The following is a 12532-nucleotide window of genomic DNA, read 5'->3' on the forward strand; positions in this document are numbered from 1 at the left end:
AGAGTTTCACCGCCTGTCCCCGCCTTCCCGCTCCAGCATCCCGGTGGAGAGCGATCGGGGCTGGCACTGCGATGCTTCCCGCGGGAAAACAGCGGGATCAGCCCCAGGAGCCACCCGTGCCAGCCCCGTGCGACCTCCCGGGGCCATGGCAGAGCCCCGAGGCGGGGGTGGCCGCCCGCACCCATCGGTGCAACAGGGAGCTGTGGCAGGGCTCGAGGGACTGAGTCAATGTCAGGGGAGTTTTCTTTAAGTGTATCTTTTCCTTGTTGTCTCCTTCTGCGCATGTATATGGATAAAAGATATCTAAGTATTTTTTAGAAAGATATCTATACTTCTACTATACAATAATTGTTCTCTTCTGCAATCACCAAGGTGTACAGGCAGTTTGAGTGAGGGCCACGTGTGCTGGTGCGTCGGTCCATGCATCCCCAAGCCCTTCCTTTTAAAGGGGAAAAAGTTGTCCCAGCCCTCCTGGGGTTGGGGAAAAAAAAATAAATCTGTGCTGGGCACAAAATGAACCCGAGTTGCCCTCCCAGATTTAGTGAGCACTCGAGAGATAAGATCCAGCAGGTGTACAACACACAATCCCCCAGACACACACCTTCTGTCCTCTTCAAACAAAAATGATGCACACTTCATCATCCTTGTATACTGTGTTCCAGTATAACTCAGTAAGTGATGCTGAGAGACACAGCCAAGAGGGGAGCCTGAATTTTGGTTTTGGTGACATGGTCCTAAACCTCTTCATCCAGTGCCCTACAGTGGGGCTGGGCTGGGGCTCTGCTCTGGGGTGTTGGACTCCAAGGGATGCTCACGTGCTCCCACCTTCCCCATCGATTTAGGCACCAGGAATACCAGGTGCCACTGATCATTGGTTCATCCAGCAACTCCCACACTGCAGTTTGGGCTTTTTCCTGTCCCACTCACACAGACCTGGAGCATGGTGATGGAGCTGGCTGCTGAGCACAGGTGGTTTTGGAGCACAAGAGGAGACCTGGTCAGATGACACCAAATCATGGCTGTGCCCTTAATGCTCGGCTCCATTTGTTTCATTTTTTTCCAGTCAGCGCCAGCAGGGTGGGCAAGACTTGACTTCCCAAATGGGTGTCGGTGGGTGAGCACAGGCTGGGAAGGGTCATGCCTGGATTTGGGGGGGCCCAGCACTCTCCCTATTTTGCAAACCTCTCCCACTGTGGGCTCCCTCCAGGCTGGCACAGGCACTGCCACCCCGAGCATGAGTCACGGCAGGTAAGGTGGCACGGCGCCTGGTGCCCGGCTCCAGGGGCAGGCACCAGCAGGATTGCCAAGCTTTTTAGGGCAACCTGGTTCTGAGAGAGCTGCCTACTTGGCTCGTGCCTCACCTCTCCAGCAAGAAGGCTGCTGGGTGCATGGCTACCATTATTATTTAATTTTTTTAAATTAAACTCACACTTGCTGCTGGAGCACGGAGCTGCCGGGGCCGGGGGCAGCAGAGCCGAGGGCTGGCTCAGCCCCGCAGCCCCTGCTCCTGCCCAAGCAGCAGCCACTGCAGGAGTGCCTGCCCCAAAGACACCCACCTGGGGCTTTCCTGCAGCCACTGAAGGGCCAGGATTTGGGGTGAGCCGGAGGAGGGACAGAGGGGAGAACATTCCCAGCTTGGGCTCCCCTTAGCTTCTGCGCTGGTGCTTCACGGACCTGGAATAATCCATGACCTATTTGCTGTTAGCAGAGCATTTGCTAACAGCATTTGTGTCCCTGCTTTGCTGTAGAACCCCTGCATGTGGCAGGGAGCTGGGACAGGTGGTGATGGGAACACCCTTAGTGGGCCATGCAGAGGTAGGCAGAGGCTGGACAGGGTTGCTGCTGGCTGGGTAAGTAACTTCTCTTTTGGATACAGGAACTCAAGCCATTATGGCTGAGCATGACTTAAATTATTAAAGAATTATAACCAAAAATTCTGTTGTAAGTTTCAGAAGTTGTGCCCACTAACATGACTTATTACAGTTATTTTGTAGGCAGCCTTCCTGGCAGGGAGCAGAGAAAACAGGTGATTATAGCTGAATAAGGAACCACTGGTTTGTGGTTTTCCCTGCGCTGACCTCTGTGTTAGCCAGTCACTGCTAATTCTTACACTTTGAGCAGCAATTAATGCACATAAAATCCCGTGTTGGTTCCAAGCCTGTTTTGATTTTGTCAGTAAAAAGCCTGCAGGTGAACCTCCCAGAGGAGGAAGCTGCTGTACCAGAGAGCTCTCTCCTTTCATGTCGCACTGCCAAGCACAAAATGCTGTGGGGAAGGAGGAGGGGGAAAATGGTCACAGGGATGAAGCCTAAAGGGAAACATCAGCCTATTTCCAGTTAAACCCCTATTCAACACTTTTTTTTTCCTGGTCAGACAGGACTTTTCCAAGAAAACCATGCGAGGATATTTTTTTATGAAAAAACTGCAATTTTAGGAAACAGCATTCTGGACCTTATGTACATTTCTAGTATCACTTCCTGTATATTTTTAAGCTGAAATCCTCTTAGCATGCAAAGTAAATAGATTATGATATACTGAAGGATTAAGAATCACTGTCTGGTGTCAGATTAATCCCTCATATAGAGCATCACTTGTACTGACAGAAATATGGCTGCAATTCAGCAAAATAGCTGTATGGCAGGGCCATGTGCTGCAGCCTCTTAGGCAGAACGAGCCCCTGTCACCACAGTCCAGCGTCGTGCCGTGTGTTCTCCAGAAATTCCACTTCAATCCGTGGGACATTTAAGGCACACTCCTCTACAAGCTCAGCCGTCACCACCTCGGCTCTGCGTGGGGAAGCGAGGCAGCAGCTGCTCTGTTCCAAAGCTCTCTTTATTTGTCTTTCCCTGTTGAGTGTACAAAACCCTGCGGGCTGCAAGCCCTTGGCTCCCTTCAAACCTCCAACCAAAGTGTCTCTTTTGAATACACGCGTGCAAAGATGCAGATTGGGACGAAGTGCCAAAAGGGTGCAACCAAAATCACCCATCAGGCAGCAGAACTTTGACTCACAGGGGAAAGTGGACTATAAATATTTTATTTGGGCAAAAGCAGAATTTTTGTTAATGAAATAGTTCTAATGTCTTGTGGGTTTTGGTTTTTTATTTTTTTACATCTGTGTCCGTACACTCTGTGCTCCATCAGGTGGTGGGAGGAAGGACCCACGACGATGCTCGCCCCTCTTCACTGCCAGAAAAAGACAGAGAGGGCTGGCACAGGTCCTCTTCTCAGTGCATTTTCTCTTTGTGGTTAGAGGAGGGAGATTAAAATCTGGACTCCAATGGAATGATGCTTAAGAGGCTCCGCATCTTTTTTTCAAGGCAAAATAATGGTTATTCAACTAAGATGATATATCTAGATTTGAAAATTGAGAGCATTCTTTGAAAAATGCTGCTGACTGTGAAAGGCTGCTCTTTCATAGAGGTATCATGAGTGAAGATCTTATCTGCTGGTATCTCAATAGGACGGTTTTCAGAGCCTTAAGTGGAAATTCAAATCTGCTTCCAAGTGAAGATTGTAAAAACATATAATGCATAGAGAATTACAGACTTTCTCCTGAAAAGCTTATGCATGCATCCAAGAAACCCCACCAAATTTTTCAGCACTGAGTTTGTCCAGTAAATGGGGATCAGCAATTACTCACTTTTTTGACACCTTTGATGAAAATATCACCAAGTTGCCCTCCACAAGCAAACACAGGGCACTTTGTGCATGGACATACCAATATGAACTCAGAAATAATTTAGAGGTCTAAGAACGGGATATTTTCTAAGCCTGGTGTTTTGTCATCTGCCAGTGGTCAGACCCAGGGCTGGCTGGAAGTTTGCTGAAGGACTTCCCAGGGCAGGTGAACTTCACCACCTTGGTGAGGTTTCCTCTTCTCTGCTTTGGCAGCTCAGTCACACCAGCCCAAAGTGCACAATTTGGAGAGACCCACTGGCTCCAGTCTCCTGTGGGGGAAAGACAGGCAGGATCAAGCAGGCTGCAGGGAGAGGCACTGGGGGATGGAAACACAGGAATCAAAACACCACCCCAAACCCAGGGAGAAGAGACAATTGTAGACACTGTCCCACTTTGGCCTGGGGGACTAAGGACATAGCCCCAAAATGGTGCAGACTGGCTTATCATTCAAGGTAAGGCATTTCTCATCTGTTTTAAAGCCCCTTCACACCCCTCTGACCCTGCTGTTCCTGGGAGAACCAGGGGCTGCAGCTCCAGGGACTGTGCATGGTGTCCTCTGGGATGTGAGGGGCTGGCAGCCGAGGCTCCACCTGCCTTAGAGACCCCTCACCTGGTGCTTGGAAACCTATTGGCAAAAGTGAAACTTTAGGTTTTTCTTACCTTTTAATTAAGCCGGGTTAATGCCCATGTGTGGCCAGCCAGGTTTTAAAGTGGGGATGGCATTTGGCATTCCTCACACAATGCAAACGAGTGATTTAAGCACAAATCCCCATCCTGCACTCTGTGTCTGTGCAGGGTGGAAGCCTGAGCCCTCTGGGTTTTCAAAGGACATGGAGATGGGGAGAATGTGTGCCACCAGCAGAGGTTATTTCATAACCCGGGCCAGGGCTAGCGTGCCTGCGAAATGCATGAAATGCTTTGCCTTGGAAAGCGATGCAGTCTAGTGAGTCATTGCTTTCTTTTGAATTACAGATGAGTAGCCAGCCCTTCATGATGCAAAGAAAAAAACTAGGTGTGGAGCTGGAAACAAAGGGAAACATGTGTTTGTCCCGTCTCAGAGGGCAAAACACACTGGCTGGCGTGGGAAGAGGGGGTGGGCTTGGATCCAGGAGGTGGCTGTCAGGGCTGTGTCAGGCTGTGGGAGCACTGGTGAGGGTGCACAGGACTCATGTGAGTGACTCCCTGGCTCTCTGACTTCAGGGAAGATTAAAAAAAAAATCTCCTAACTCTTGAAGTTTCACAAGGAACCTTTACCAGAGCAGCAGCTCCATCTCATGGCATGTGCACTTCAGCACAGAGATAGAGATCTCCCTCCAAAACAGCATTCCCTCCATGACTTCCCTATCTCAGTATGGAGGGAGCAGTAAAAGGGCAATGGCTCCAAACAAGCTCTGTATGGACACTGAGCTTCCAGCCCATGGCTTGGCTCTTCCCTTGCAGGGAGATGGTGAGAGGTGGCCCTGACAAAATACAAGCCCTTGAAAACCCTCAGAGGTATTTTGAAGATGATTTGAAAGTGTCCCTGATGTCCCAGCTGAACCAGTGCTTGCATCCCAGACCCCATCAGGTTATTCCAGAGCGGAAACCTGAAGCACAGCTTCACCACTGAGACTTGTGCTCAGTAAGGCACCTCTCACTTCAGGGAGGTTATGAGGTGCCTTCCTTGGCAGCAGCCCTCATGGTGGGGCTGTGTGTATGTGCCCTGGGTTTTGGGTGGCTTCAAGCTTTCTGTGGGGTCTCCTTGCTCTCTGAATGACACCTGCTGGAGGCTTCAAAAAACATGGGGTTTTTTTTCCAGTAAAGCTCTGAGGAGCATCAGTGGCTGAAGGTAAGGGAGGGGTGGCTCTTTTGTCCCCAGAACTGTCCCCCCTTATGCAGAGGGGTTTCTGTGTGTGGTTGCTCTGGGGATGAAGAGAGTCGGTGGGCAGGTGAATGCAGGCTGGAAAAAGCCCCCACAGCATGTTTGACCATGTAAGAGTCCAAGGCTGTTTGGGTAGGTCCCTGTTGCTTGAGGTGCAAGGTCCAGAGTGCATCAGGTGGGTATCTGACCTGGGTTTGTGATTTGTGCCTCTGTCTGGGGAGATGTGAACAAGAATCCAGCCCTGCAGATCTACCTACTTGCTTTTTAAAAAAATACTTTTTAAAAAATCCTATTTGCAAACCTCTCTGGTCACACTAACGCAGACCTGGCGGTGTCGCGTGGGAAGCCTGTGATGTGGCATGAAGTTTGCAGCTGTTTAATGTTAATCAAAGGCTGAAGAGTGGTAATGATTGGAATCCTCCTCTGATATCTGCATCTCTTCTGCTGGAGCACCCCAGCAATAAAAGGTGCCGTGATAATTTGATGAGAGCTAATTTTCACTGCGCAGGAAGAGGGCTGTGCAGGAACAGGGACAGCCAGCACTGCAGTGCTGCTCCCTATGGTAGGGAGCTGCTGGTGCTCCAGAGAAGGAAAACATGAATATCCTGACAGGAGAGCATCTCCTTGTGCCCTGGAGAGTTCAGATCATGGGGTTTTCATGGTAATGATGTGGTCCCGCTCCGGCAGGCGAAGGGAGGAGCGGTATGGGAAGGCACACCCTGTAATTGAAAAGCCACTAAGTCATCCCAGACCTGCAGGGATGGCAGGATGGAGGCAGTGGTTTGCTCTGTCTCCACAGGTCTGAGGCAGAACAGAGGATCCCTCTACTCTCCTGGAGTGGGAAATAGAGAGACACCTCTTCCCTGCGCTGCTGTACTGCTCCCAGGAGGCTACGCTTTTCCTCCTGGGATTATTCCCAAGGGCATGATGAAGATGGGAAAGGACAAGAGTGGGAGAGAGGAGAATAAATGAAGGAGCCCCGGGAAATTATTTTAAACACCTGCTTTATTCAGATGAAGACTGCCTGGTACCAGGCTGCAGGAATGACTAGGAGGAAGGACATGCCTGTTGCTAGGATCCATAGGTACCACTGCTTTTCACTGGGAATGCCTTGTTTCCCTTGAATAGCACAATATTAAACCATTCTGGGTGATAGATAATCCACTGAGTGATAATAGATTAAAATTATCACCTGGTTGCCATTAAGGAGCCATTGGCTTCAGCACCTTAAATTCCCTGGTAGAAGATCAGTCTCTGGTCCAGGATCAAGAGAGCAGTTGAGATTAACATTTTCCAAAGGGTCTTGTTTGTATCAAGGTAGGTGACCAAGGTGTTTGGAGCCTTGGTTTCACTAATCCAACTCTGGGTGCTCCTACATGGAAGCTCTGAACTAACCTACACAGTTGCTCAAGATTATCAAATCCCAGAATAACACAGAGCAGGAGGGACCTCTGGGACCACCCTGCTCAGAGCAGCAAGGCTGGGCTGGCTCTCAAGCAGCACAGTCCTCCAGGCCACCCCAATCTCACCTCCAGGATGGAACATGAACACCAAATCCTGGCCACCCCAAATATTGAGCATGGGATGCTCACTTCTCACCTGCTTCAGCCCTGTTGCCTGAGGAGCCATACCCACACAAGCCACGCACAGGGCAAGGAAAGCTGCAGGTTATCCTCATTCCTCCACCATCTATCTTCATCCCCACCTTTGTGCTCAGTGGTGGGATCCTCTGGCCAGCCCAAAACCAGTCTGGCAAAGCCACCTAAGACTGCGCTTGTCCTATTGCCAGCTGAGAAGACCTCAGCAGCCCTTGCCCACCATCACCCTGCCACCACTGGGCTGCAGGCAGGCCACAGGTGACCTGTGCTGGTGCTGGAAGGACACAGGTGACCCCCATGGTAGCAGAGTCTTGCCTCTGAGCCACTACTAACACTCCTCCAGAAAACAAATCTTGTTCAACAGCTTGAGCACTGCTTGGCTGTGTGACAGCCAGCTGCTCTGGCAGGTCACTGGGAACAGTTTGTTGCACGATCTCCACAGTTTCAGGGAGGAGAAGCTTCCTCATAGCTGAGAGCAGCAGCGAGTGAGGAGCTCATGTGCTGTGATGCACCCGCAGAAGGCAGGCCCGTGTCAGGTCCGTCCCTGCCGAGGCCTCAGTGGCCATTCGTGCTGGGAACAGGTCACCCCTGGCTCCAGCCTTTCCCCAGCAAACTGGCAAAGGAGGGCAAAGCAAATCCTCCAGCTCCCAGCTGCAGGGATCTTCCTGCAGAATTGCCTGTGCAGGAAGGGCCGGGTTTTGGGTGTGCTCCCCTGGGGTGGCACCAAGCCCAGTATTGTGCGAGCTCCGGCTGAAGCAATGCGGGAAGTGGAGTCAGGGGGATGCCAGCCCGGGAGGCAGCGGGGTGAAAGGGGCACCTCAGGAACGGGCTGTCCACCATGCAGCAGGCTGGTGGTGATGTCCAGGGGAAGAGCTGCTGATGGTGGGTTTGGGATGGATTTAGGATGTGTTGGACTAAAGCCACAGGTTGGGTCAGCAGCGAGAAGGGTCTGGTCTGATTTGCTGGGTGCTGGTTCCCCTGCTGGTACCCAGCTGCTGCAAGACTTCTGAATTTCCACATGCCCTTAAAAGTCAGAACAAAATGTTGATGGAAATGTTTTCTTCATGGAAATGTAACTTTATGGAAGCATAAAGTTAGTGTTACATGGATGGCTGCTCTTCTCCAGAAACACCTACTCCCAGGTCACAGAGGTCACACTTTGACCCACCAGCTTTTAGCAACAGTGACCACTCAGTTGCAGTGACTTTCTGGAACCAAAGAATGCTTTAACCACTCCCTTGGGTAGGTCCTTAATGATGTGATGGCAAAGCTTTCTTCTGTGCATCATTCTCCTTATATAGCCTGAATGTCTGGGCTTGTGGATTTCACTGTTATAGTCCAGAGATTTCAAATGAACTTCTCAGTTTATTAATTCAGCTGCTTATGTGAAGGCAAGAACATCTTCCACAGAGCTTGGGGAAGGAACAGGTAACTGCTGGCTAACCCAGCTGCAAAGCCAGGGATCCCCCAATGTCTCCAGACCATCACTGCTGCTGTGCTTTACTTCACTCTGTGTCCTGAGACCACCAAGATCATCCAAAGGCAAACAGAGAGGTCCTGTGAGATGAGGATTTCCCTCTGGTGTGACCCTGACGTGGTGGACTCCGGCACCTGGTCCCCAGCCTGTGCCCATCCTCCACCCAGTGCAAAGGCACAGGGGCCTGCAGGAAGCTGCAGAGGTGGGGCTGCTGGGTGTTCTTCCTCAGTGCTTCAGGACTGGTAGAACAGCTCTTAGAGCACAATTTTACTTGGCACAGGCTGGTTTTGTAATGAAAGAAATAAATAAGTGCCATCCTGCTCTGCTGGAAGGTTGAAGTGTTTCTTTTAATTTTTTTTTTTTTCAAATGATCTGTTTGCACTGAGGCCAAACACTGAATACTTTGGCCTCAAAAACAAAAGTTTAAACAGGAATTGTAATTGGGAGAAGGCTAAAACACAGGCACTCTTGTGCCCTCATTGGTGCTGCCATGAGTTATTTTATCATTTGTTTTATTTTATTTTAGTTTTTCCTGTAGTGTAGAACTGAGTCAGCATGCTTGTGCTGCGTGCTGCTGACTCAGCAGCTCTGGAGAGAGGCTCACCCTATATCTGTGTTCTCTGTGCACCCCCACTGACTCCCAACCACCTGGGATCCCAAACCAGGCCAGGAGGCAATGTCCCCGTGGCAGATGAAGGACATGGGGGGCAGGGCAGGTTTCCCTTCTCCTCCTCTCCCCCTACAGTGAGTTTCCTGCAGGCTGGAAGCCTGAGCTGGCACAGGGACAAGGCCTGGAGGCTGGCAGTGTGGGAAGGGATGGACCACCTCTACTGGCAGCACCTCACAGTTAAATCAGTTCAGAGTTATAATGAAACATAGGGAAGCACTTCACCCCTTTTCCCTGCAATCTTCCTCTTGGAAGTGCCAAGCCAGCGCTGGTTAGCTCGTGTAAGATAAACGTGGCTGGAGGATGAGAGCTTCACGTGCTGTGCTCAACACAAAGCAGCAGGTGAAGCCCTACTCTAGCAGAACCATACAGGAGCATTTCTACCAATTCCAGCAAGAGCCCTGCAGGCAGACAGCTTGCATGGACAGGCTTGGGGAGTTTCAGGAAGCTTCAAAATAGAGTAAATAATAATAAGCAGAAATAAAATAATAAATCAGAAATGCGTTACCTGCTCTGAAGGAACGGCTTTCATATTTCCTTCAAGAAAAAAAAAAAACAAACAAAAACACCCACCATGTTATTTACATTCCATTTAACTCACTGAAAAACCCAAACAAACAGAGGTATTACTTTCACTTTTTTGATAAAAAAAGCTATTTTATATCATGTTATTCCATGGATGAATTAAAATACTTAATATATTGCATATACAAGTCTATACACGTAGGATATGTATATTCGCTCAAACACCACAACAAGTTAAAGCAACCATGATTTTTGTGGATGAGGCAGTGTGGAGATGCAAGGCCAGCAGCAGATCAGGGATCCCAGGTAGTCCTGAGCTGTTGCAGGACTGGGATGGGCAGGCTAGGACAGCCATGGCTGCAGCACGCTGCGCTCCCTGCAGTGGGGGAGCCCTGGGGTGGTGGGGCTGCCTGCCTGAGCGCTCACCTCCTGTCTTGGAGGGCTGTGTGCTGCCAGCTTGCTGCAGGAGCTGCTTCAGGATGAGGCTTCATGTTACAGCTTGAGCCGAATTAACAGCTGCCAACATCAAAAAGAAGTCCTGCTGCAGGCAGTGTCCTTCTGCCCCTTTCTTGGTGTTGTCTGTGGTGTCTTCTAATCCCCACACAGGGCAGGTTGGTTCATGGGATGCACAAAAGCCCACAGGAGAGAAAACTAACAGATTTGGGGTTGGATTAATGTGCTGTCAGCTCCCTGCATGGTCCCAAGAATGTGGGTAGAAGAAGGTGGCGAGGGGGCAGTAGGACTGACCCGTTGTGGCAGTGGCAAGTTCAGCTTCACTGCAAGCTGGAAGTGTATCTATAACTGGCTTGTTTGAAATAATCTCTTTCAGCTGTGGCTGTAGGAACCACCTGGCCTCCCTGTGCCTGGAGACTGGCTCTGTTCCTACCTACCTGTCTGTACAGCGACGGGACACCCGGACAGGGCAGGAGATAAAAACCCTCGTCTCACCCCTTGTGCAAACACTCTGACCTATCCCTGCCTGACTTTCTTCACGGGACAGCTCTTCAACCATGACCTTCTCATGCTGGCCTGCTCCTCTGCTGGCCTGCTGCACTCCCTGGGCTCTGCTGTGATGGGAATGCCAAGTGCTGCCAAAGCAAGGCAGCCGCCCTGGCTTCCTCCAGAGCGCCGCAGGAACCGCGTGTGCTGCTGCTGCCCCAGCCATGGAAGTGGGCAGGCTCTGCTGCTGCTGCTGGCTCCTGCACAGAGTAACAGAGCCACAACAGCTGGGACTAACAAAGCCTGCCTGTCTGTGTTAAATCAGGGATACTGCTGCAAGATAAGGAGATTCAGGTGATTGGTCGACTTATTCTACTTTCCATGAGCCAGTAGCTGAGTCCCCCCTGCTAGGAATACACAAACTGAGCTCATGCTGCAATGCCTTGTTTTTTCTCCTGGACCCAAATGAATGTTCAAGATATGAATTACTAATATTTCTAGCTTCATCATTCCCCTGTGCATATTTGAAAAAGACTTGTTCACTTACCTTCCTGGCTGCTGGAAAATGTTTTCTTGATCAGGGAGGTGGTGTGGCCATCCGCTCCAGGCTCAGTGTCCTCTGCTTGTCTGTGGCTGGTGGGTCTTGGAAAACAAAACAGAAGTGATAGAAGGGGAGTGAGCAATGCCCGCAGAGCTGGGGAGACACTGCAGAGCAGAATAAAGCTATTCTGTTTGTTTTCTATCTTTTCAAGTATACAGCAGCCTGTGTAATTTCCTGGCTACAAACTGCAGCTCTTTTCCATCAGATGCCAGTAGGTTTGTTGACTGAGCGTCACTAGGATCGCTCATTTGGCCATGCAGTCGCTCCAGCACTGTCCTGTCATTCAAAGATGAGGTATAAAGCTGGTGGTGTTTTGAGTAATTAGTTTTGTTAAGCAGGACAGGCTGGGGACATGTAACACACATAGCAGGCACCAGGCACTGCTGGCAGCCCTGCACAGAGGAAGTTGGGCAGATGCCAGGAGAGGAGGATATCAGACTCAAAATACAGCACTGATTTTCTGAAATTTTTGTCCCTACACCACTTTCATCACTGAAATCCAAGTTGTGAAGGAGGTGCAGGGAGGAAAGCATCAACTATGTGTTATGGAAGATGCAGATTAATTTGTTGGGGTTTTTTTGTTTTGTTTTGGTCTTTTTGGGTTTTTTTTGGTTTTGCTAGTCTTGGTTTCTTCAGCCATCATTAATGTCTGCTTACACAGCCATGTAGAAAGGCAATCCATTCCCAGGGCAGTGGAACTGGAAACCTGGAGGCCTCAATGTGCCATCTTGGCTTGCTGACTCGCTGCTCATCCTGCCATCCACAACCTGCCAGGCCTGGTGAAGTCCAAGGGAGCATTGCTTTCATCAAGAACGAGTCAAGTAGAGAAAATAAACTAAACATCCAATGCCAGGCCAACTGGGAACTCTTTTGGGAGGATTCTCATCATCTGGGCAGCTTTTCCTCCTCAGTGGATGTAGTCATGTTTGACTCAAGTAGTGTTTTACTCTAGGGTGGCTTTCAGCTACAACAGCAGTGTAGCTGTGAGAATAAAAATGTGAATGCTTTTGTGCAGCAACCAATTTCTTCACTGCCCCAGTGCAAAATCTCATTTAACTTTGATAATACAAATAATACATTCCAGACATAAAAAGCCCTTTATTACTGATGAGAACATAAATAATTAAAGAAAAAGCTGAGATTTTCCCCATGCTTTTGTCTTCCCACTACCAGCCAGAAGACAGCT

At 49.8% G+C, this 12532-nt stretch overlaps 1 protein-coding gene across 2 annotated transcripts in view; it reads right to left on the minus strand.

Annotated features, from left to right (window-relative positions):
* Window positions 1-2814: 2814 nt before the first annotated feature.
* WDPCP (WD repeat containing planar cell polarity effector) overlaps window positions 2815-12532 on the minus strand; it is a 146422-nt gene continuing 136704 nt past the window's right edge. For both annotated transcript variants that reach the window (XM_031060936.1, XM_005425783.2), the window contains 3 exons: window positions 11293-11387; window positions 9790-9818; window positions 2815-3947 (listed from right to left, as the gene is read on the minus strand). In XM_031060936.1, the coding sequence (XP_030916796.1) occupies window positions 3897-3947; window positions 9790-9818; window positions 11293-11387 (175 nt within the window). In that variant the 3' untranslated portion in view covers window positions 2815-3896. The remainder of the gene's footprint in view (window positions 3948-9789; window positions 9819-11292; window positions 11388-12532) is intronic.

The sequence above is a fragment of the Geospiza fortis genome, unplaced genomic scaffold, assembly GCF_000277835.1.
Source record: "Geospiza fortis unplaced genomic scaffold, GeoFor_1.0 scaffold134, whole genome shotgun sequence".
NCBI classification, from domain to species: Eukaryota; Metazoa; Chordata; class Aves; order Passeriformes; family Thraupidae; genus Geospiza; species Geospiza fortis.